This window comes from Tamandua tetradactyla, chromosome 18, assembly GCF_023851605.1.
Source record: "Tamandua tetradactyla isolate mTamTet1 chromosome 18, mTamTet1.pri, whole genome shotgun sequence".
NCBI lineage: Eukaryota > Metazoa > Chordata > Mammalia > Pilosa > Myrmecophagidae > Tamandua > Tamandua tetradactyla.
In genome coordinates, this window is record NC_135344.1 from 70150005 (window position 1) to 70171528 (window position 21524).

A 21524-nucleotide genomic window follows, 5' to 3' on the forward strand; every position below is an offset into this window, starting at 1 on the left:
GTATTACGCAGAGTGTGTTTTATATTATGTGGTACATGCACCAAATTACCTTTTAAAAATTGGAAAAATTATGAATTCTGAAACATATCTGCCCTCACGGCCTGGAGACATTACAGACATTCATTGATACCTAATCAATACCTCTACTATTTATACCACATTTTAAGAAAATATTGTTTTAATTGTGATGCATTTAGCCTCTCTTTTTGCCCAAAAGTTTTGGAGACTGAAGAATTCTTTATATGTGCTTTTTCATACACTACCTCTTGATAAGTTTCTTCACACATAAAATTGAGAATATAGTACTACCTATCTCATAAACATGTTTAAAGAGCTAATGCAAGGGGTGTGTCATGTAAGGATTTTAATAAATGTCAGTTAGCATTGTTGTACCCCTTTAATCAACAAAACAAATATTTTTGGAGGAAAATCTGCATGCAGTCCTTTACAGGCTTTCCCATCTTCTGGAAGTACAGGGAAAATAATCTCTCTTTTCTTTCAGGAAGTGGTAGAGCACACCATTATTTCCTTAAGATACTAGCTTGTACTTGTGTTTTTAACCCCATAAAGTGAATTTTCTCTATTTCACGGAAAAAGAAACAAACGTTCTGAGATGACCCAGGTCACCCAGCTAGTAAGGGGCTAACTTCTCTTTCTATCCACCACACTCTTTGGTGTGTCTGAAACAAGAGGCAAAACATGTCATTGCGGGCAAGACAGCCTCAGCATGTGCCTCTGTCTAGTACACTTCTGATGGTTGATTATAAGAATCTTATTTTTCCATTTGTGCTATTTGTCTTACATAGGTAAAGACTTACACTTCAGACTCAAAATTTCAAATTACAGTGCTTTTAGCCTGCCTCCCTACCATCCCTCCCAAAGACCTCTGGAAATCACATGCATGCAGCCCATAATAATCAAGTCTAATTTTCAGACAAGTTGAAAATAGTATCTGTTAGTTTGATCAGAACTGGGGAGAGGAAGGGGATGTGGAGTGAGGTAAGAGTCTGGTTGCTGGGGCATTAGGGTGAGGCAGGGAAGTGTTTTGCTTGCTGTAAAGGGAATTACCTGGCCCTAAAGGAAATCAAGTTTATTGCAATCTGACCAAGTAAAAGCACTTGTAATCCAGTTCTTCCGTTTTTGATGTGCATGCTTTCAATGAGAGATAGCGTCACATTTTCTTGCTTTCTTCCCCAGACCTGGGCAAAGAAAGAACTGACGTCTTTTCTTTCTCAGCGCGGCTCAGTGAGGAATGGTTTCTTTCCCTCGCTTCTACTGCCAGGCAGGAAATGTTCCCAGCCATTGGATAAGCCTCGCGTTCGACTGGGGCAGAGCAGGGGTGGGGGAGGAAAAAAGGAAAAGAAAAAGAAACAAAGGAAGAACAATTTTCCTAGGGCAGCTTTGCTGAACCCGAAGGATCGCTACCGGTTTCCAGTTTCCAAGACGAAGGGATCCTCCCCCTAGCCCAACTCCTCCCCCCAGTCCTCCCCGCTTCAAGCGGTGTTTGTGGGCGTGTCGTAAACTATATGCTAATATATGTTAATGCAACCGTCGGGCTGGGAAGGGCCGGCTTTCCCCTCGGGCTTCCTGACAGCCGGCGGGGAGAGCAGCTATAGCCGGCTCCTGCCATGCCCGACTTCGGGGACCGGCTGGCTTGAGCCGACCCGCGCGTAGATGCCGGTCGCCGCCTTTGTTCTTAGGCGGGGGGCAGGCATGCGCCCGTGACGATGGAGGTCGGGGACCCGGGCCGCGTGGTGCTGACAGCCTACCACTCCTTCCACTCGGCCCGCCCGCGCGCGCCCGTCCAGAGCCCCGGCACCGGGGTGCAGCCGCGCCGCGCGCCCCAGGGCGCAGCCAGCCCGCCCGGCGGCAGGTAAACGCGGAGGGTGCGAGGCGCGCGCAGAGTTTCACTTGGCTTGCTTCACTTCGCAGCTGTGTGTTCTGCCAGTATCACCTGATATCGTCACTTGTTTGTTGTTTGTTGTAAGTTTTGGTGGACTAGATGAGCGAGTTTACTGCTCTTTGTTTGGGGCTTCATTTGGAAACGGGAAACGCACTAGACCTCGTCTCAGGGTTAAGTAGTTTGCTAGCGGAGGTTAGCAGCAGAGCTGAACCCTGATAAATGGACATATACTTCATTTCTGCTAAATTCAACTATTAAAGCATTGCGAAGTCTTTTTTCTTTTGCAAAGTCTTTTAAAAGACATTTTATCTGAATCCTAAGCAGAAAGTGAAAAAAAAAATCAATTAAAATACTCAGAATATTATTGAGAGCTTCTTTAGTAAATGCTTGCCACCTCAGCTGAGACATAAATGGAGAGATTCTCCAAAAGGTAAATCTCAGTAGATTTTACAAAAACAATTTCATTTCTAGATGTATCAGTTATAAAAATACATCGGTATCAATACCGATTGTTGACTTTATGCTGTAAATGCAATCATAATTTCCTTTGGGTCAAAATAGGTCTATGGCTTTCTCCCTATGCATTTTAGATTAAATTTAGTCTGTTAAATTACTGTATCAGTGTTTATCTATTTACTGCAAGAAAAAGACCAAAGAAACTTCAGTTCATTAAACTAAAGTGTTGGACCCTTAAGTTTTATGGCTATTAAAAATATTACAATAATTGGTGAGTTGATTCCATATTTGGCACATATTTAGGGGAAGTTTTATTTGTTTAAAAGTGGCTATTTATCTGCTATGGATCCATGGAAGGATATGTTTCTTTCTTTACAAGTGGGCAGTTTGAGTGGTGTGCTTTATTTTCAGCACATTATTTGCGATCATTTCTTTTATTTCATACTTTTTACATTGGTAATGTGATAATGATTACTTCTGTTTCCTAATTTAATTGATTTGTGATGGTTTCGATAGATTATGACTGTATTTCAAGGAATACGTTTTGGGCTAGTATCCATGAGACAACAGACTGTCTCAATATGAGATCTCTGTTGGGCTTGGCAAACAAAGAAAATATTCTTTCTTCCAAAAAGAGGAGCTCCAGCGGAATCTAATTTTTATATGAAGACAGCAAGAAAATAGCATATTCTTCCAGCTTTAGAGGTTCTACATATTGCTTTAAAGGCAGCTTGAAGATGCAGACTTACATTTTATATTCATTTAGAATTTGTTTCTCTCTAAACATGATCATTAACTATCATTACCCAGATTGTGGAGTAACTAGATAGATGGAAGTGATTTGATGAGGCAGGATTTGTGCAGTTTGAAAGTGGTTCTGGCATAGCTGTCCTGTCTGCAACTCGGAGCAGCTGTCTCATAGCAATAGCCAGATTCTGCCATTTGGACTATCAGAAACTACATCCGTTCCTAAAGCAAACTCAAGGGAGAAGTTCCATTAACTCAGCATGTGGTCTTGTGTAATGATAACACCAAAGAGCAAAAGAGTTGCATGTTTTAGCTAGTGCTTTATCATGCGGTTGCCAACTAGATTTCTATTGCTCAAGCTTTACATTTTTGGTTACACCTCTGCACCTTCTCTATAAGAATCTTTGTGCCACCCATAGTCTGATGTGGAAGGCAGACTACCCCAATCCCCCAGTGGCATCACGGGAGAGTAGCTTACTTCCTTGGTTTCCAGTAACAGCAATCAAAAAGAGGGTCCTGTATTTCCAAGGAGCCTCAGGACACCATTAATCATGGGTCTGATAACAGAAATAATCAGACCCAAGTTATTAACCTTTGACTCGCTAACTACTGATCAATACTTCCTTTCAAGCCAAGGAGCAAACTCTTATTGTGCTACTTCTGAAAGAGCACTCTCTCTTTCAAGTTAGAAGTCATACCCTATTCTTTAAATTGCTTACATATTTGTAACATATTTGCAATGCTCAGTTTGACATTGGAAGAATGACTTTCTCAGTATCATCATTCAAGAGCTCAGGGTAACATGGGTTCAATTCAAAACAAACTCCTTCTTTATTTTCCAAACTTTTTGAGTTATTTGGCCTGTTTCTTTCACTGGAATATAATTTCCTTCCCTTTCTGTGTATTTCACCCATTTTTTTCACTACTGTATCCCACATGCCTAAAGCAGTGTGTGGCACATTGAGGTAGTTTAATAACTATGTATCTGTTGAATAAATTAATGAATTCCTTCCCAGTTTATACAAGGGTCAAGATACAATGCTGGGGATTTTTAAAAGTAGAACTCAGCCTATTTGCACCTACTATCTGCAACAATACTTTAGACATTGGGGATTGAAAGATACATGTGACACAGAGGCTGTACTAATTTATCTTTAAGATAAATTATGTTGCAACATTTTAAAACCAAGGTCTCAGATACAAATTTGTATCGGAGGTTTCAGTTAGAAATCTGGATTTCCAGCTTCCGCAAAAAAAAAAATATATATATATATATATATATATATATATCTCAAAGGGTCCAGCCGTAGGCTGGTGATGGATTATGCGGTTGCATTTAGATGGGGTGTGGATGCTCCAGGATGCCACACTCTACCCCGCTCCCTGTTATTCATCAATGCTGAAGCTGATGTCACTTGCTATTTTTTTATTGGACCTGAACCTTTTATTTTATAAAGTAACTAGCCTAGTAAAGTATAATGGTCAGCTACTCAGGCCTGGGTCAGACTGCCAGACCCAACCTCCCTACACCAATTTTTACAATGTAGCATTGGGTAAACTTGCTTCAGCTGCTTAGAATATTGTTCAACACAAAGGAAGCCCCAGATCCGTGTTAGCTGTAATATTACTTTTATCATTTTTAATCACAGCTGTTGTTTACGTAAAAAGGAGTGGAACATTTTTTGGTACCCATATCTCTATCAAGAGGGGGAAAACAAAACTGGCGTCAAGAAGGCTATGATTGGATTGTATGCCGTGGGAACAAAACTGTTAAAAAATGAGGGAAAGAAAGGGAGCTATTTCAAGAAAAGTGGGGACATTGGAAACTCAAACATCTCCTATTGCAGCTCCCATCTCAGAATTCAGAAGGATTTAAGGGATCGATCACTTGTTCTAATCTCATATTATAGATGGATTAGAACTGTGTATTCCACTGGTTAAAACTATGTATGGGACGTAATGATTGAAACCACTCCAAATCAAATAAGTGCATTGACCTTCAGAGGGAATTATGTGTCCCTAAAAGCTTCTTGGTTGGGATAAATTGACAGTAAGTCAACCTCAGATTTTGATTCTTTTTAAAATCAGTATTCAGCATTGGTAAATTAATATTTTCATCTCTAACATATTTATTACCCTTCATCCATCTCTTACACTATTGGAGGTTCACTGTGTTGAACCTATTTACAGTTGGCCTGTAAATATGAATAGTTGATGCTTCTTTGTTGTTCTGTTTTGGCTCCTTGAATTGGCATGGGGAAATTTGCTCTTGGCATGTAAAATACTATTATATTTCCTTTTGAGTCTTTGGGGTTTTTCTCTGCCTGCGTTCCTTTAAGAATTTCTACAATTTCTAGCACCATATTCCTTGATTTGAATAGGACACAAGGATGGATAGACTTGATTGTTAATTGTCATAATTAATTCTGTTTTTTTTTCACATTTTTATCTTTTAAAGTTTTCTTGGAAACTAATACAATTAAGTATTTCAGTGTCACTTATCTTTCATTTGAATTAACTAATTTCATGTGCCAGCACAAAAACATCAATTTCAGCTTGAATTTCTGGGTTGATGGAAAGCTTGGGCATATTTCTAATTAGGAAAACAAAACATCTCCTTCTGTGTTTGCTCCTTCATTTAACTAATTTATATCCATGAACGTGAAGGAGTCCTTGTGCCCACGCATTTCAAGATCATGGGGAATTCAAACCATGACAGAACTTATTCAGACAACAAAGAGCCTCAGAGTAGTAAGCATTTGTTAGGAGGAGGGCAGGTGATTTTGTATTTCACCAACATCCTATATCTACATTCTATGTAAAGGATAAAAGAGAATGAAGAATGATACATTCTCCATTCCACTGAAACAAATAGTTGATATTGTCTGTAGAATCATGTGATATTTAGAAAGTTTAAGCTTCTATTCCCTTATTCAGAATCCAGAGACAATGTTGACATACATATAAAAGAATTTCATGTATAAAAGAAAAGATGGTAGAAGATAAAGCTCGATATCTTATTTTTCAAGGATTTGCCAAATAATATACAAAGTCTGATAGTCGACTTTTTTCTCTGAAGATGGAGTATAAAATGACCATGAGTATTTCTGATGTTTTTCTCATTGTACCATAAACTTCCTGAGAGAGGACAAAAATAGAAGAGGGAAAGAACCAACTCTTCCTCAAAAACAAATATAGATGCTAACCAAGGTTATCCTAGAAATTTCAATTCTCCAGCAATATTAAAACTTTTATAAAGAGGATATTGCTTCGTAATGTCGTATTTACTCCTTTTAAAGGGACTAATTTGATTAAAATTGAATTTAGCTGTGATTAGAGAGTAAATATTTTGAGGAAAATATTAACTTCAGCAACTCCTGTTTATGGTTCTTTCCTGGCATGAAATTAATTTGAAAAATAAAAACACCTTTATTTCGAGGCATCAACTCTTGTGAAATTAAACCTTTATGTAGGCTTATGTGAGCTTGTGTACATATCCGCACATATACCAAATTCTGGGAAAAAGTAGGCATATTTTTTTAGAGGAATTAAAAATCATCATGGCAATAGGATTCTTATGGGATTATACGGTATTTATAGGCCATCCTTATGTTATGGCTGAAACCAGAGTTAGTGTCTCTGGTTTCTTTTTACAGTGGGATCCCCGCTGAGCGTTGATACCTCCATGTGGAGAGCTGGTGGAAAACATCTGGCCCATTTCCTTTGAACGTGCCATTTGGCTAAATGTTCGGCCAGTTGTCCATCCATTTTTAACCTGTTCAGTTCCCTCTGACCATTAATCCCTAATGTATCCACAAAAACTCAAGGGTATAAATATATTTTTTCCTAGAATAAAAACCAAAACAAAACAAACAAACAAACAAAAACTCAAGGGACCTAGGGAGTTGTGAAATCACCTCCATGTGGATGAAGGAGACTTTTGTTCAACTTTTTATTTTGAAATAATTTTAGACTTGTAGAAAACTTGTGAAAGTCGGACAAAGAATTCCTGTGTAAACTTCACCCAACGTGGTTTCATGGACCTGTTATCAAAAGTAAAAACTTCATCTAGCACAAGGCCATTCACTAAACTATAGACTTCATTCTGACTCCACCAGTTTTCCCGTAAATGTCCTTGTTCTGTGCTGGAACTGAATCCATAATCCTGCACTGAGTTTAGATGTCAGGTACCTGAGTCCCTTCCGACCTGTGACGGTCCTTTTTTGTCTTCCGTGACCTTGGAACTTTTAAAGGATGCTGGCTGGTTATTTTGTAGAGAGTCCCTCAACATGGCTGGGTCTGAGGTTTTGGCTTGATTACTTTGAGGTTGTGCATTTTTCGATGAGAATTACGTGGAAGTGATGTTGGGCCCTCCTTGCTGTACTGGAAGGGGTATATGTTGTGGATACATCTTATGCAGATATCATGTTTCTCCTCAAACTTTCCCATATTGGTTTTAGTGTCCATCTATGGATTTTGCTGGTAAAATTTATTACAGTGGCGCTGTAATGGTGATTCTATTTCTCTCATTCCTTTCATATTTGACTTATTTTACATCCCTTGACATCCACACACAGTGTTCTTACTGATTCTATTTCTTTTATCTCCTTTTTCTTTATAAGGTCCACCAAACATAAATACGCATTGAAACTCACTTAACCTATTGCTCTTTTCTCTGTTTTACCACAAACTACAATAAAATGGTTCGGTTTCATCCAGTCTGGGCTCATGAAAACGATAAAGATAAATTCTCTAACTCTTAAAAGTTCTATGATTTTGGGGAGCAAAATTTTAGTATAGGCTTAAAAGAAGACAACAATGACCAAAAAGTTGCAGATAGCTAAATGAAATTCTGCACTGAGTGTAGTTGATGTACAAATCTTCTTAAAGCCTGCTTTGCCTGAAGGCTATTCTTGAACCTGTCTTTCTAATTTCTTAAAAGTATTTTTGTACCTGATGGAAAGCATTTCACTCTTACCAGTGTGCCTGAGATGTTATTTGAATATCTGAAAGTATATTTTAACTTACTTTAGAAAGTTTACATACCATAAAGTCCACACTCAGAACTTCTGATTTCTATATAATCAAATTTCTTCTCACTCCCTCCTCAAACCAAACAACTTCATTTCTGAATTCCAGTTCTCTTGTTCCTCAACCACATGGTCTCTAGACAGCAGCTCCAGCCAAGAATAAGAGTTAAATGTCATATAGCAAAGCAAAAGAGGGGAATAAAAGGTTTTCTCATAAGAACAGTTTGGAAATAAATTTTATCCATTTATGCAATAGATTTTGTTTTGTTTTAAGCCTCTTTGGATGAAAATATTTATAAAGTCAAGCAGAAATTAACCTTTTGTTAATGACTGTCATCAATTGTGCAGTGTGATTTACTGTGCTGTAATAAAGTAAAAGAGTCTATTAAGATGGCATAAGTTTGCTCGCCTTAATGGTAAATAGCATATACTGGTTTATTGTTTTATTTCATGAAGGATTTAAATGATTATTTATTGTTATCCTTTCTCTTATTTTCAGACAGCCCAGACTAGCGATATTCCTTTCTAATATTTTTACTTGTAACGTGCTTGGTAGTTTACTTTTGATTATGTGATCAAGCATGCTAGAACTATATATATGAAGAAAGATGCTTCAAAGGAATAAAATATGTCATTTTTTTGTGAAAGGTTGTGATAGCATTTAATTTGATCAGTTTGAGAGTTTTTTAGTTTGCTTGCTTTCAGGTTCTTGTTACTTGTATTCTTGAGTTTTGTATATTATATTATTCTTTTCATGTGAAGTTTCACATATCCATTTCTTGGCGATTACTGGAAGACGTGCATAAAATCAATACAACAAAGAATAAAGCTTCAAGTTGCTTTGCTCTTTGAAGTTTGAAGTAAAGAAAGAAGTAGATTGTTTTACTATATATTCATTTTCTTAAATATCTGGCATTTATGACACACATTCTTCAAGTGTAAGATGTGTTATATTCTCTTTCATAACGAAATAAGTACTACAGAAAATAATAAGTACTACAGAAAAACCATGCATTTGAAAGGCATTAACTACCATGTATTTCCAAGGGGAGAGACATGCACTAAGCTTCACTTAGAGAACCAGCTAAGGTGTCTCATGTTACCTTCAAAACTAATTAAATCAGTGCATTCCATTTATGGTCCCTTAGATGAATAGAGGATGACTGTACACAAACACAAATTACAAATGACAAGGAAGGGGAAATTGGAACCAAAGTCAAAGTTGCATATAGTATTTTTTTAAATTGTCGAATAGTTAAGATTTCTTTGTCCTATTTCAGTAATTCTCAATTGTGGTACTGATTGTCTTTTATGTATCGGAGATAAATCTTTACATTTCTCCTCCATTTTATGGTAAAAATTCTGTATTTTGTACATCTGTAACATATAGGGAGAAATCCCTTTGAAGTTTCCTTTTCAGTATTCATTATGAAAATCAATTGTGAAAACACCCATTCATGCATTTGCCTTTAATCACATCTCTAGAACCCTGACAAGTGCTTAGAAAAAAACGTTAAATGTCTGAAAACTATACTTGAACTATTAATATGACACTTAATCTTTCCCCTTCTCACTTTTCACCTCACTTTCCCTACTATCATTAAAAAATTCACACATAGCCAAAGTTAGCACATCAGTGGTTGGAATTAAACCCATATTTAAGTGCAATATGATTTATAAAATAAGAATTCTTAATGCAAATTGAGAAGCAATGCTCCTGAGAATTAGTGGTACCTTTCTTTGTTGGCCCCAAAATTCAGCCAAGTTTTCACCTTACCCTGACTTGAAGCTGTCCAGGAACCCAGCCCGGTCCTAGACCATGCCTTTGGGGAGGCTGGTCTTGTTCTAAATCTAGACTCAGAAATGTAGATAAGGTATGAGAGGTTGCGGGAATCTGGAAGCTCAGAGGCATCCATTGTCTCCCATTTGCCCGAGTAGGCAGTTGGCCTGGGAGCCGGGGCTGATGCCGACATCGGTTGGGCCCCAGGGATTTTGTTGGAGAAAACGAATAATCCCGGGCCCCTCTTGGTAAGGCTTGACTCTTCCAGAGACATTAGAGCCAGACTTGTCTCCAGGAACTGAGTGCTTGTGTTTGCTTTTCTAGGTATTCGCTTTGATAAACTCTGCTTCTTGGATGCCAGAACTGCAGATTGGGCAGTCCGGGCTTCTTTGCTAACGGCCCTGCTTTTAGGAGACTTGTCTCACTCTCCTTAACCAGCCAGGGAATTCACAGTGTGATACTAGTAGGAATTAAGCTTCAGAAAGGACCAGTCGTGAGTGAGGGTTGCAGTGAACGATCTCTGTGGTGCAAATGGAAAACAAAGTATGGAAGAGTATTTTGTGAGAGTCTTGTATGGAATAACCAACTTGTTGAGCCCCATTCCAAATTTAGTTCTGCTGGCTGCTGGCCACCTGGTCTAATCAGCACCATATGCCCTTAGGCCCATGGTAGAGTCTTAGGTCTTTAGGGGCAGCCAGGTCCATGGCAAGGAAAATATAGAGGGGAGGAATATTGGTTCTTTAACTGGGAACTCATCAAGGGTAGAGCGCTAAAGAAAAGGTGGTGTGCATTGTGAGGATATCATTTCCTTCGCTTCCTTTCCAACGGAATGACACCTACCGAGGTAGGTTATCTTACTGAGTGTAACTTGGAGAATCCTGAAAACACACTTGCTGTGACTTTTCATTGGCATCTTAAAGAAAAACATTTGCTGACCTCAACCGAGTAAGCAATTAAAGAGGGGAAAAGCTGACTATAAGTTTCCACAGATTCTGTTTTGCAAAATAGAAGGATGCCTGGCCCCAGCAATTTTTTGCATACCACAGTCTAAGTTCTCTACCTCCTCTCTTATAAAGCTCAGTGACTACAAGGTCGATTTGGCAGCTGTTTTTGAAAGAAAAATCAGAATTGTGCATCGTTGCAGGAAGCTGTGTCCTAGAGGACTCCCACCATCTCCAGTTGCTGGGACCATGTAATTGGAAAAAGCAGGCCATGCTATGCGTGCGTAAAGTTGTGTCATTCCTTGTGAGGCCATGAGTCAGTAACAGCCAGCACAATGTGATTCAGGGCTTCTGAGAAGCCCAAGTGAAGCTTAGTTTGATTACACCAGTCCTACACAAACATGATCCTTCTCTTAAACAGACTCTAAAAAAGTCCTTATTGTGGGAATTAAAAAAATTAACATCAATGCTCTTTACATTTCATGGAAGTGCTTTGCTATTCAGAGGCCTTTTTTTTTTTGGTGGTGGTAACATACATATATAACTATATCTATCTATATATATACACACACAGACACACATGCGTGCATATATACAGATGTATATGCCATAATATTTCCCATTTTAACAATTTTTTAAGTGTGTAATTCAATGCCATTAATTGCATTTTGCAATTTTGTGCTACCATTGTCACCACCCAAACTTTTTCATCACCCAAAACCAGCTCTTACAGAGGGCTTTTAATATTGTGAAAAGGTATTTTCTTCAGTTCATTCTTTCTTCTGTCTTTTCTCTGCCCTGACCCTACCCCCTGCCCATACTGAATTCAGCTCATGACTATTTTAATCCATATTTAAGATCTACTGGATTAAAATCCATAAAATCACAGCTCATACTTGTAATTTCATAGCTGTTTGATTGCTCTGTACTAGGATCCTCCAATCTGTTCTTCCTGGGTGCTTCAGATGGTTTTAAGGAGACCAGGACAGGAGTAGAGAAATAAGTCAGAAGGCAAATACAGCAGGTAAATAATGATGATGGGATGGAGTAACTGATTCTGTGGGGAAAACCAGGAATGGAGTAAGTGTGTTTTGGTGGTTGAATGTAGACTGAGGACCAGGAGGAGAGGACTTGGGTTTCTGCCTGGGGTGTTATTAGCTGAAACTGGGAATTTGGAGGAGATTGGGTAGGGAGAGGATGTTTGGCATGCAAACTTTTGAGCTTTACATTGTTATGAGATAGTAAGGTGAGCGTGTCCAGAAGGCAGTGGACCATACAAGTTAGGAGTCTGGGGGGATGATTGAGGCTAAGAGTTCTCAGCTATTTATATGTGGGGGATTCCAGCATTTGGGGGATAGTTACACTGAGACTGTGTGAGATCTAGCAGGAAAGGATAGAGTATGGAGAGGGCAGTGAACACAGCTGGGAACCTGGGAGCCTTCCCAAACAGGGAAAGACAGAACTGGAAGACCGTGACAGAGTCAGGAAGGATAGGACCATTGAAAGCCAGGGCCATCCTTCTTAAGAGCAGCCAATAAGGTAAAAACTCAAAATCGTCCAGTGAATTTAATGTTGAATTGAGTGATTAAATGATGATTGTGACTAAAGAGAATTTAATGGAATTTTGGACACAGAAACCATTTTTCTGCAGGTTGAAGAATGAACGTGAGGAAGGAAACAAGAGGCAGCGAGTAGAACCTATTCCTTCTAAAATTTAGCTTGTGGGAAAGACAACAGAGAGAAAAGGTGGACTGAAAGGGGTAGCAATTAAAATTTACCGAAAAAAGCTGAAAATCTGGTAAAAGTCCAGAAATAAACCTAGCATTTCTAAAATGTGGATCCAAATACATTCAAGCTCCTACTTAAAATCCTTTGATAATACACTTTTGCTTGTAGGATAGAACCTTATCTTTAGCCTCATTACAATATGTCAGGATGGTTAGGACAAAAACATTGTCCCTTTTGTTCAGTTCTGAATTCCTTCCCTATCTTCCCCACACCCCCATGGGAGGATCTGGTACTTTGTAGCATCTTAACAAATGGTTGCTGATGTGTACAGTGGAGGCGGAAAAGTGGAAATGGATTTCTTTTGGGGGTGGGAAGCCATGAGAAATATCTTGCAAAATCTGAGCATCACTTCTTCTGTGAAGTCTCCCTGACAGCTTCTCAACTCAAGTCGGGTGGGTCACTTCCATCATTGTGCCTTCATTGCACTGTCCATCATTCCTCCAATATTGACCATATCCAACTCCAGATTATTAGAATTTTATGTAGCTAACATACTTCTCCAAAGACCACCGGTTTGTTGATGGTCAAGACCGTGTCTTGTTCATCTCAGAATCCCTGATCTAATACGATGCTGGTATATATATTATGTTTTGAGTAAATGAACAATAACTCATGAAGTAATACTGAAGGTAATAATCATCAAATACATGATATTTTCAGAATTCATTATTATTTTTGACCCTGGAAGTATTAGAAATCTTGGTCTATTTATTCTCTTAGTGTGGACTGTGTTCTGATCCACCACACTCCCTGGTGTCCCCAACCCAATAAATTAACATTTATCCAAAGGATAAAATAAACTGTTGATAATAAGCTATAAACTGAAAGATAATTAATAAAAATCCAAACTGGCAACAGTCATAAACAATTGTGCCTTGACATAAAATTGAGAGAAGCATGGGTAGATGATTAAGAGAAGGTAAATATATCGTCCATTGCTCTAAAGATTACATTTTGCTTGATGAACATTGCACTCATAAAAACAAGAGGAATTTAAACTCAGATTCTCATACAAAAAGTGAAACTGGACAAACATTTATCGAGCCCCCATATGACATGCACTCGCTCAGGTACTGGGGTTACAAGAATGGTTCATATCAATCCTTGAGCAAGAATAGATGGACAGTTTAACAAGCAATTTCATCTGCATCCAAAGCATGAGCTCCTTGCAGAGCATCTCTCATCTCAGAACCCTGGTATTTGGCCAAGAACTTGGCCTAGAGTGGGCACTCCGTATTTGAATGAATGAATGACTCCACTAGCAAGAATGCATGAATGCTCTGGGAGAGCAAGCAGGTGTACCTTGTGCTTGGGGCTCAGGTCAGTGAGAAAAGGGATCAGGCAAGCATCTTGGAGGAGTTCATCACTAAATGAAGTCTTAAGGTGTGAACAGTCCGGTGTGGGAATGAGAGTGAGTAGAGTGTGCTTAGCAGTAATGATGAGAGGAAAAGGCACAGCAGCCTGCAGCAACATTTGTTTCAATAGCTGAGCTGATGTAATGTGAGATTAGAGAGGGAGGGTAGAGACCTTTAATGTCCATCTTGGGTAACATGATTAGGGTAAGACTAACACAATTAGGGTCAGTTACCTGCCTGACTTCTCCATCTGGGCAATGAAGAGTTCCATTAGTTGACCTCTAAGCCTTCCTGTACCACTTAAATTCTATTTTTCTCTATTATTATGTTGGAAATTGAGTAATTAGATTATAACTCAAACATAGTTTTTGACCTGTACTAATTTTATAATAACACCTTTCCTCTCTCTCATTTCACCCTGTGTATTTATTTCAGGAACTTAGAATACTTGTGCCGTAGTGTGAACTGTTGCCTGATTTTAGTATATTCAATTCCTCTAGGTAGAGTTTGGTTTACTTCGACCATGCTACCTTGGTCAGAAGAATATATATGTAAGATATTCTTGTTTAAACTTTTCTTTGAAAAAATATGGCCTATACAGTAAGAGTTGATTTTTTTCCATCCAGCAGAATTGATTTTTATTTTTCAGAGGCTTGGAAATTGGTAGCCCACACTATAGGATTGTTGGGAACTGTTTGAGAATGCCATAGTGCTTTGTTTTATTTATTTTTTGTGCAACATTAAAGAAAACATTCATTAATGATTTCTTTTTTAGAAAAATAAAATTTGTTTGTTTAAAACATTCATATCCACCATATACTCCCCTCCCCCCATGCCATCCCCCGGTACCCTCTAATCTACTTTCTGTCTCTCAATTTGATCATGCAATATTTGTTCTTATGTGTCTTATTTATTTCACTGAGCATAATGTGTTCAAAGTTCTCCCGTGTTGCTGGGATAATTTTTTTGTTTTTGCAAGATAAAATTTACTAATATCATATATGCAGATTTAAGAACTTAAGATGTATTTGGTACAAAATTAGAATAAACTGAATACAATTTAAACAAAGTAGAGATTTTCAAGGAACATGTATGTTATTAAACACTTTCTCTTTTTTAAAAAATAATCCAATTAAAGCAGAAAAAATCCATTTTATTTTTTTCCCCATTTTCTGCCTTTGAGGTTTTTTTTTTCCCTGGAACAACAAGGTCCCCAAACTGAGATAGCTGATAACATATTGCAAGAATGTGCTTGTGAGGGAAGAAAGCTTGATAGACATTTTCCCCTTACCAAGAAATCTCCCCTTTCTCCCTTTTCTTTCCATTCACCTTCTTGTATATACTCTTAGTATGGAGTGAAAATTCTATTCTGGTAGTGATGCTAAACACCTTTATTATTTCAGAAGATGTGCTCACAAACAAATAAAAACAAAACAAAACCTGCATTTAGTGGTATCAGTCAGTTAAAAAAAAAGCTGAGGTGATCCAGTAAACTGCACAGTTCTTAAATATTCACTTTGACGAATTTTGCCCCTTGTAACTGCCATTCAAAACAAAGCATAGAACATTTCCATCACCCCAGAAATTTTCTTCATGCTTCTTCCGATCAGTTACCCACTTCCTGCCAGCAGCCTTATTCTAACTTCTATTGCCATAGATTATGTTGTCTGTTTGTGGAATTCATATAAATGGAATGATACAGCATGGTTTTCATGTGTGTCTGGCTTCTGTTTCTCAGTGTCATGGATTTTGAGATTCAAACACATCATTTTATCATTGCCAGCCAGTGGTCTAGACCCTCAGTGATTTTATTTTATTATTGCTCCTGTCATCCAGCCATCTTACAGGTGTGTTGGCTGTTGCATATGAGGGGCTAGGCAAGGCAGCATGTTTACATTAACACGTTGTCTTAGTTAGGGTTCTCAGGGAAACAGAACTAACAGGAGATACCTGTAAATGTGCGATTTATAAAAGTGTCTTATGCAGTCGTGGGGATAAAAGGAGTCCAAAAGCTGTAGGGCGGGCTGTGAGCTGGCAGCTCTGAGGAAGGTCCTCAATGAGTTATAACACCCCAGGAGAGGCTGGCTGACAGAAGCGGAAAGAGATTCTTTTTTCTAACTTCTCCTTAAAAGCCTTCGGGTGATTAGATTAAACATCACTCATTGCAGAGATGCTTCCCTTGGCCAACTGCAGATGTAATCAGTCATGGATGTGACAAACGTGCCCATGATTTAAGCCCATGAAATGTCCTCACAGCAACAGGTAGGCCAGTGCTTGCTTGACCGGACAGCTGGGCACCATCACCTGGCCAAATTGGCACATGAGCCTGACCATCACACGTGTATAGATTAAAACCCATCAAGATGTCAGGAAATGCACTTTAGGATTCTAACCCAGGACTATAGATCTGGGAACTCATCTGTCCAAAGTCAACCCAGGCAAAGCCAGAGTGTAAGCAAGTTTATTTTTGGTACCTGACCAATTTGCTTTGACTTCCCCAAACCTCTCGCTTTCCCTTCAGTGCCCCCAGAGAGCAATCACTTGATTCCCACAAAAGGTCTCATGTTAGCTTAATGTTTAAGGAGTTTCATCTTTGCAAAGCATCTATGCATTTTTTTAACCTTTAATGGTGAAATTCCAGCTTTTTAGGAAAATTCTTTAGGCTTGAAGTCACACACCTCGGCGCACATCATTTAGACCAGGGATTGGCAAATATTTTTAGCAAAGGGCCAGATATTTGGGGAGTTTGCAGGCCAATTCTGTTACAACTCTGCCATTGTTAGTGCAAAAACAGCCATAAATAATACTGAAACAATAGTGTGACTGTGTTCCAATAAAACTTTATTTACAAAACCAGGCACTGGGCTGATTTTGGCCTGTGGGTCATCATTTCCCTGTCCCTGATTTAGACAGTTTCCTGTTTGCCTACTCATGAGGTTAGTCTCATATGGCAAATCTGTCAGAACAGAATAGAGAGAATTAGTTCTCCCGGAAACCTAAAGCTGGAAGGAGACTGAGGTCGTACTTGGTACACCCTCTCAATTTAACTGAAGAGAGGTCATTGAGATTCAGTTTCACAGTAGTGGCCTTTCGAGGTCACAGCAAGTCAGTGGAAGCGCCCAGACCTTCAGCATTCCCATGTCTGTGAGGAGGATCCTTTGTCCTGCTCAGCTGGTGGTGAATATGAACCACGTTAGCTCAACCATACCGTTGGATTGATGTTTGGATGGACTGTTTCAAATCGCTTATTTTAAAGGAATAAGAGTGAGGGAAAGAGAAAGAAACAGAAAAAGACATTCACAAGGCAACATTCTGAAAATTTAACCAAGAGTCAGCTTAGAAAGGGTGAGAATTCTTTGTGACCCCAACTCTGCAAGTGAAATCATTGCCCTCCCCGCTGCATGGGACATGACATCCAGGGGGAAAAGTCTCCCTGACGACGTGGGAAAGGACTACCAGGGATGAGCCTGGCCTTGGCACCATGGGATCAACAATGCTATACAGACCAAAAGGGGGGAAAATGTAACAAAATAAGGTATCAGTGGCCAAAAGAGTTCAAATAGAGTTGGGAGGCTACTCTGGAGGCTACTATTAGGCCAGCGTTAGCTAGATATTACTAGTTATCATGGTTTGCCAAACCCTAATCAAAGCCATTCCTGCCAACCCCTAACAACACCTACGGCTTTATCTGAAATTTTATAACGGTTCCATGCACTGTGACTACCTTCTAGAAACTTACAATCTTCAGATGGGTTCCTAGGCTAGATAAGTCCTTAAGCCCAGATGCTCTCCAGAGCATCAACTAGTTCCATCCCCCATCCCTTATTATCAACAGTCCTTTCCAACATGAAAAATTTAGGATGGGCATCCCCCTAAAAATTGGGGGAAAGATCAAAGGAAAAGGTTGGAGTTATAGCAGAGAAGATAGGATTTAACAAAGGAGTATGACTGCTGAATCATTATATTGATATTTCTTTTACTCTCCAATGTCTTGGAGCAGTGAGAAGGAAAAATCTAAAATTGTGGAACTGTAATCCAAAACTCTGAAATCTGTTCTATAACTAATTGTTGTGGTGTGCTTTGAAATGTATTGCTTTTTTGTATATATGTTATTTCTCACAGTGAAGAAGAAGGATGAGTTATACATTTAACAAAGAAATAAATTGATGAAAAAAGTATATTGAACACTCTGTCCAAATAATTTATTTAAAATTACAAGTATATGAGAGGAATAAATAATAAAATAAGTAATTTTTTAAACTCAGAAGATAGACTTCTAGATTCTGCCATTCAGTTTATTCATCCTGTTTTTTTTTCTTTTTTTCTTTCTCTCTCTCTTTCTTCTCTCTCTTTCTTTTTCTTTTTTTTTCTTTCATAGATACCTATCAGGTGTCTTCTCTTGAAAGCACTTTGAAGATCAAAGCTAAAGAAGACAGAGTTCCTGTGTGTAAGGGGCTTGTAGTAGAGCTCAGGAGACTCAGGAAGCATGTCTTGTTTAACTTTTTAGCCTCAAGAGAGAAAACAAGGTTTGCTTCATGGGAGAAATGGTATTTGAGTGGATACCTGGATATGCTACGGGATAGATATGTGGCTAGTGGTAAGGGATTGTGGGAGAGGGAGCGGGTGTAAGAAGGGGCCAATACTTCAGCTTGGATATGTATTGAGGGATTGGTGAGGGAGGTAGTAGTAGATTCTGTAGCTACCATTTGATTTGCAGAATGGGGTCAGCTCAGTGGATGAGTTATTAAAGAGAAGCCAATTTTTCCAGAGTAAAGTAATAAAAGTGCCTCACTTTGGGAGGGTGCCTTCAATTCTTGATAGCATAGAGTTCATTGAAGTAAAGCATTATGTTTCCAAGAATCAGAATCAAGTAAAACGCACTTCTTTAGAACTCTCAAAGAGTTTACGGCAAATAAATAAATAAATAAATAAATAAAAACTCAAATGATGGATACAAACCGGCGTATATATACATTGGGAGTAGCTAGCTCAATAGTAATCATAAACACATGCTGGAAACCCTGGTGTTGAGTCCAAGTCCCAGTATTCAGGCATAACATGTAGTGGAGACATGCAGAGCTCCTGTCCCCCCACCCCCATCACCAATGACTCATGCTTTCTCTGTGTTTGACTTGGCTTGTGGTTGGGTGACACAGCTGGTTATTGTGGATGACAGAATCTTCCTGTTGTTGTACACCAAAGGGATCCAGGGCAGGCAGAGGGGAGGGCTTTCCTCAGCCATAATGAAACCCTGACCACTGCAGGCATTTTAGTAACTCTCTGAAGGCAAGAATGTTACTAATAACAGACCAGATTTTAGAGGTCATCTTAAACTTGACCAGCTGCTGTTAAGCCCGTGGCTACCGGTGTCATGGAATGTATCCCGATTTGTTTTCGGAAAGTGGTGAAAGAGATTCAGTTACAGGTCTTCGGCCTGCCTGGAACGACGCCGTCTGTGGGATGGAATTCTGCACATTCCCAGGTTGGTTAGCTCTCAGACGCCATTGGTCTTCAATGAAATGAATCAGTTACTGGGTCAAAACCTATTCTAGGAAAATATTTCATGCTGAGGATATCTTTACATTTTGGGGTCTCACGAACCTATCAGATACCTGGAGAGAGCCCTTACAGCATTAAGTATGGTTTCTTGAGTTCCTAGAGACTGGCTTTGAACAAGCGTGAGGCAAGTTCAATATAAAAATAGCACATGGCTAAAATAGGGGTGCTGGGAGACTGCCGTGCAGCGCTGCCTGCCCATAATCAGGCCCGCCCTGGGCAGCAGAGCCATGATGTGCAAATTTGTGGCTTCTCATTGCTGGCTGATGTGAGAAAGCTGACAGAGCAGAGGCTGGGAGTGTCCTGGGTCCAAGAGATAACACCCACGTGAATAGGCTATTTCTATCCTCATCAGTGGAAAATGTTGGCAGTCACCACTGAACACAGTCTGGGCACTAGAACATAATGAGTTGCAGCTATTCCTCAAGGAAGGTGTGGAGGAAATAAAAACCTTTTGTAGCTCAGACCTGGGGAGTGGGGATTATTCACTATTTGTCTCATGGGAAGATAAGGAAAAGTAATTCTTCTTTTTGACCCTCATGCTCACATTCCATGGCCTGTTTCCCAACTCGGTGTCTGCAGGGTGTCTCTCCCCTGCAGATGGGTTGTCGGCACACGCAGTCTCCTGTCCCTAAGAGGGCTTGTGCCAAGGCTTCGAGAAAAATGCTTGTTTATGCAAATGAAGCATTTCTGAGCTTGAGGATAAAGCTTCTAGCCCATCTCTAATCGATATCATCATACCAAGAGATGAAAGTGTGTGAGTTAAAAGTCAGACAGATCAAACAACTGATCTGATCTGTTTACACATTCAGCAGGCCCTGGTACCATGAGAATTCACAGTCAAGAAAGGTTAATTAAAGTCATGAATAGCGAATTAGTGGCATATCTTTATAGGGAACTCAGAAATGTAAAGGCCAAATCCTGCTCTCTCCTGCAGAAATGCTTTAGTAGCACTGTGACAACTTGTTGACCTGGCTGGATATTTCCCCCCTTCCTAGAGGTTTGTATCACGCACATGGACTGTGCATCAATCAGTTTACAGGACGTTAGAGTCTCAAGGGTCCTTAGAGACCCTTCTTTGTCTTTCAGCCTAAGACATTAGGCAACTCAAGTCTTCACAATTCTAACTTTTCGATACCATAAAGGAGAAGGTCTCATCAACACATATTTTCTCATACTGTCTTCTTGTCATTCCTTCCCAAATAACATGTAGCATACAATATGACTTCCTTAAACCACTCACTTGTCTTTATGCAACCCAAGTCAGATTTTGTGGGAATGTTCACTCTTTCTTAAGCCATACTCATACATTTGAGTAGTATCATCAGATTTCCCTTGGAAAAGGAGTGTTTAACACTGGAAAACATAATTATTTTGCACTGCCAGGTTAATCTCATGTAGTAATCAAAGTAATCAAAGCCTCCAGGATGTACCCCGAATGCACATTTAAAGTTCAGTGGGGCTCCAAGGACGGAAAAAGCAGTATCTTCAAAATGTCACTTTCAGCTCAGTTCTCATTTCCAGGTTCTTCCAGCTCAGTTTTCCTCTGGGTTTCTTTCATCTGACTACTGGACTGTTCCTTTTCACTGACATTTACTAAGAGTTTGCTCTCCAGCAAGCACAGTTCTGAGTACTATACATGTATGAACACATTAATCTGCCCTAGTCTACTCCTAAGAGGCAGGTGCTATTTTTATTCTTTTTTTGCAGGTTTAGAAAGTGAGACCCAGAAGATAAGTAATTTACCCAAGTCGAAGGATGGAACCCGGGAAGACTTGCTCTGGCACCCATGCTTCTTAACCATTCCTTGCTACCATTTTCTCCCTTCGATGACATGCTTTTGCTCTAGTCTCCGTCTGGTGACGTCTTCTTGTCCTTGGGGTTTGGGTCATAGGCTAATAGTCTAGGAAGCCTTCCCTAGTGCCTTTTCCGTCTGTCTTCTTGTCTGACTCATTTATCTCCTTTGTG

At 39.3% G+C, this 21524-nt stretch overlaps 1 protein-coding gene across 4 annotated transcripts in view; it reads left to right on the forward strand.

Moving 5' to 3' along the window:
* The first annotated feature begins 1570 nt into the window (after positions 1-1570).
* ARHGAP28 (Rho GTPase activating protein 28) overlaps positions 1571-21524 on the forward strand; it is a 174015-nt gene continuing 154061 nt past the window's right edge. For 2 of the 4 annotated variants that reach the window (XM_077135936.1, XM_077135937.1), the window contains exon 1: positions 1571-1873. In XM_077135936.1, the coding sequence (XP_076992051.1) occupies positions 1728-1873 (146 nt within the window). In that variant the 5' untranslated portion in view covers positions 1571-1727. The remainder of the gene's footprint in view (positions 1874-21524) is intronic. The other 2 variants (XM_077135940.1, XM_077135941.1) reach the window with 2 other exon arrangements.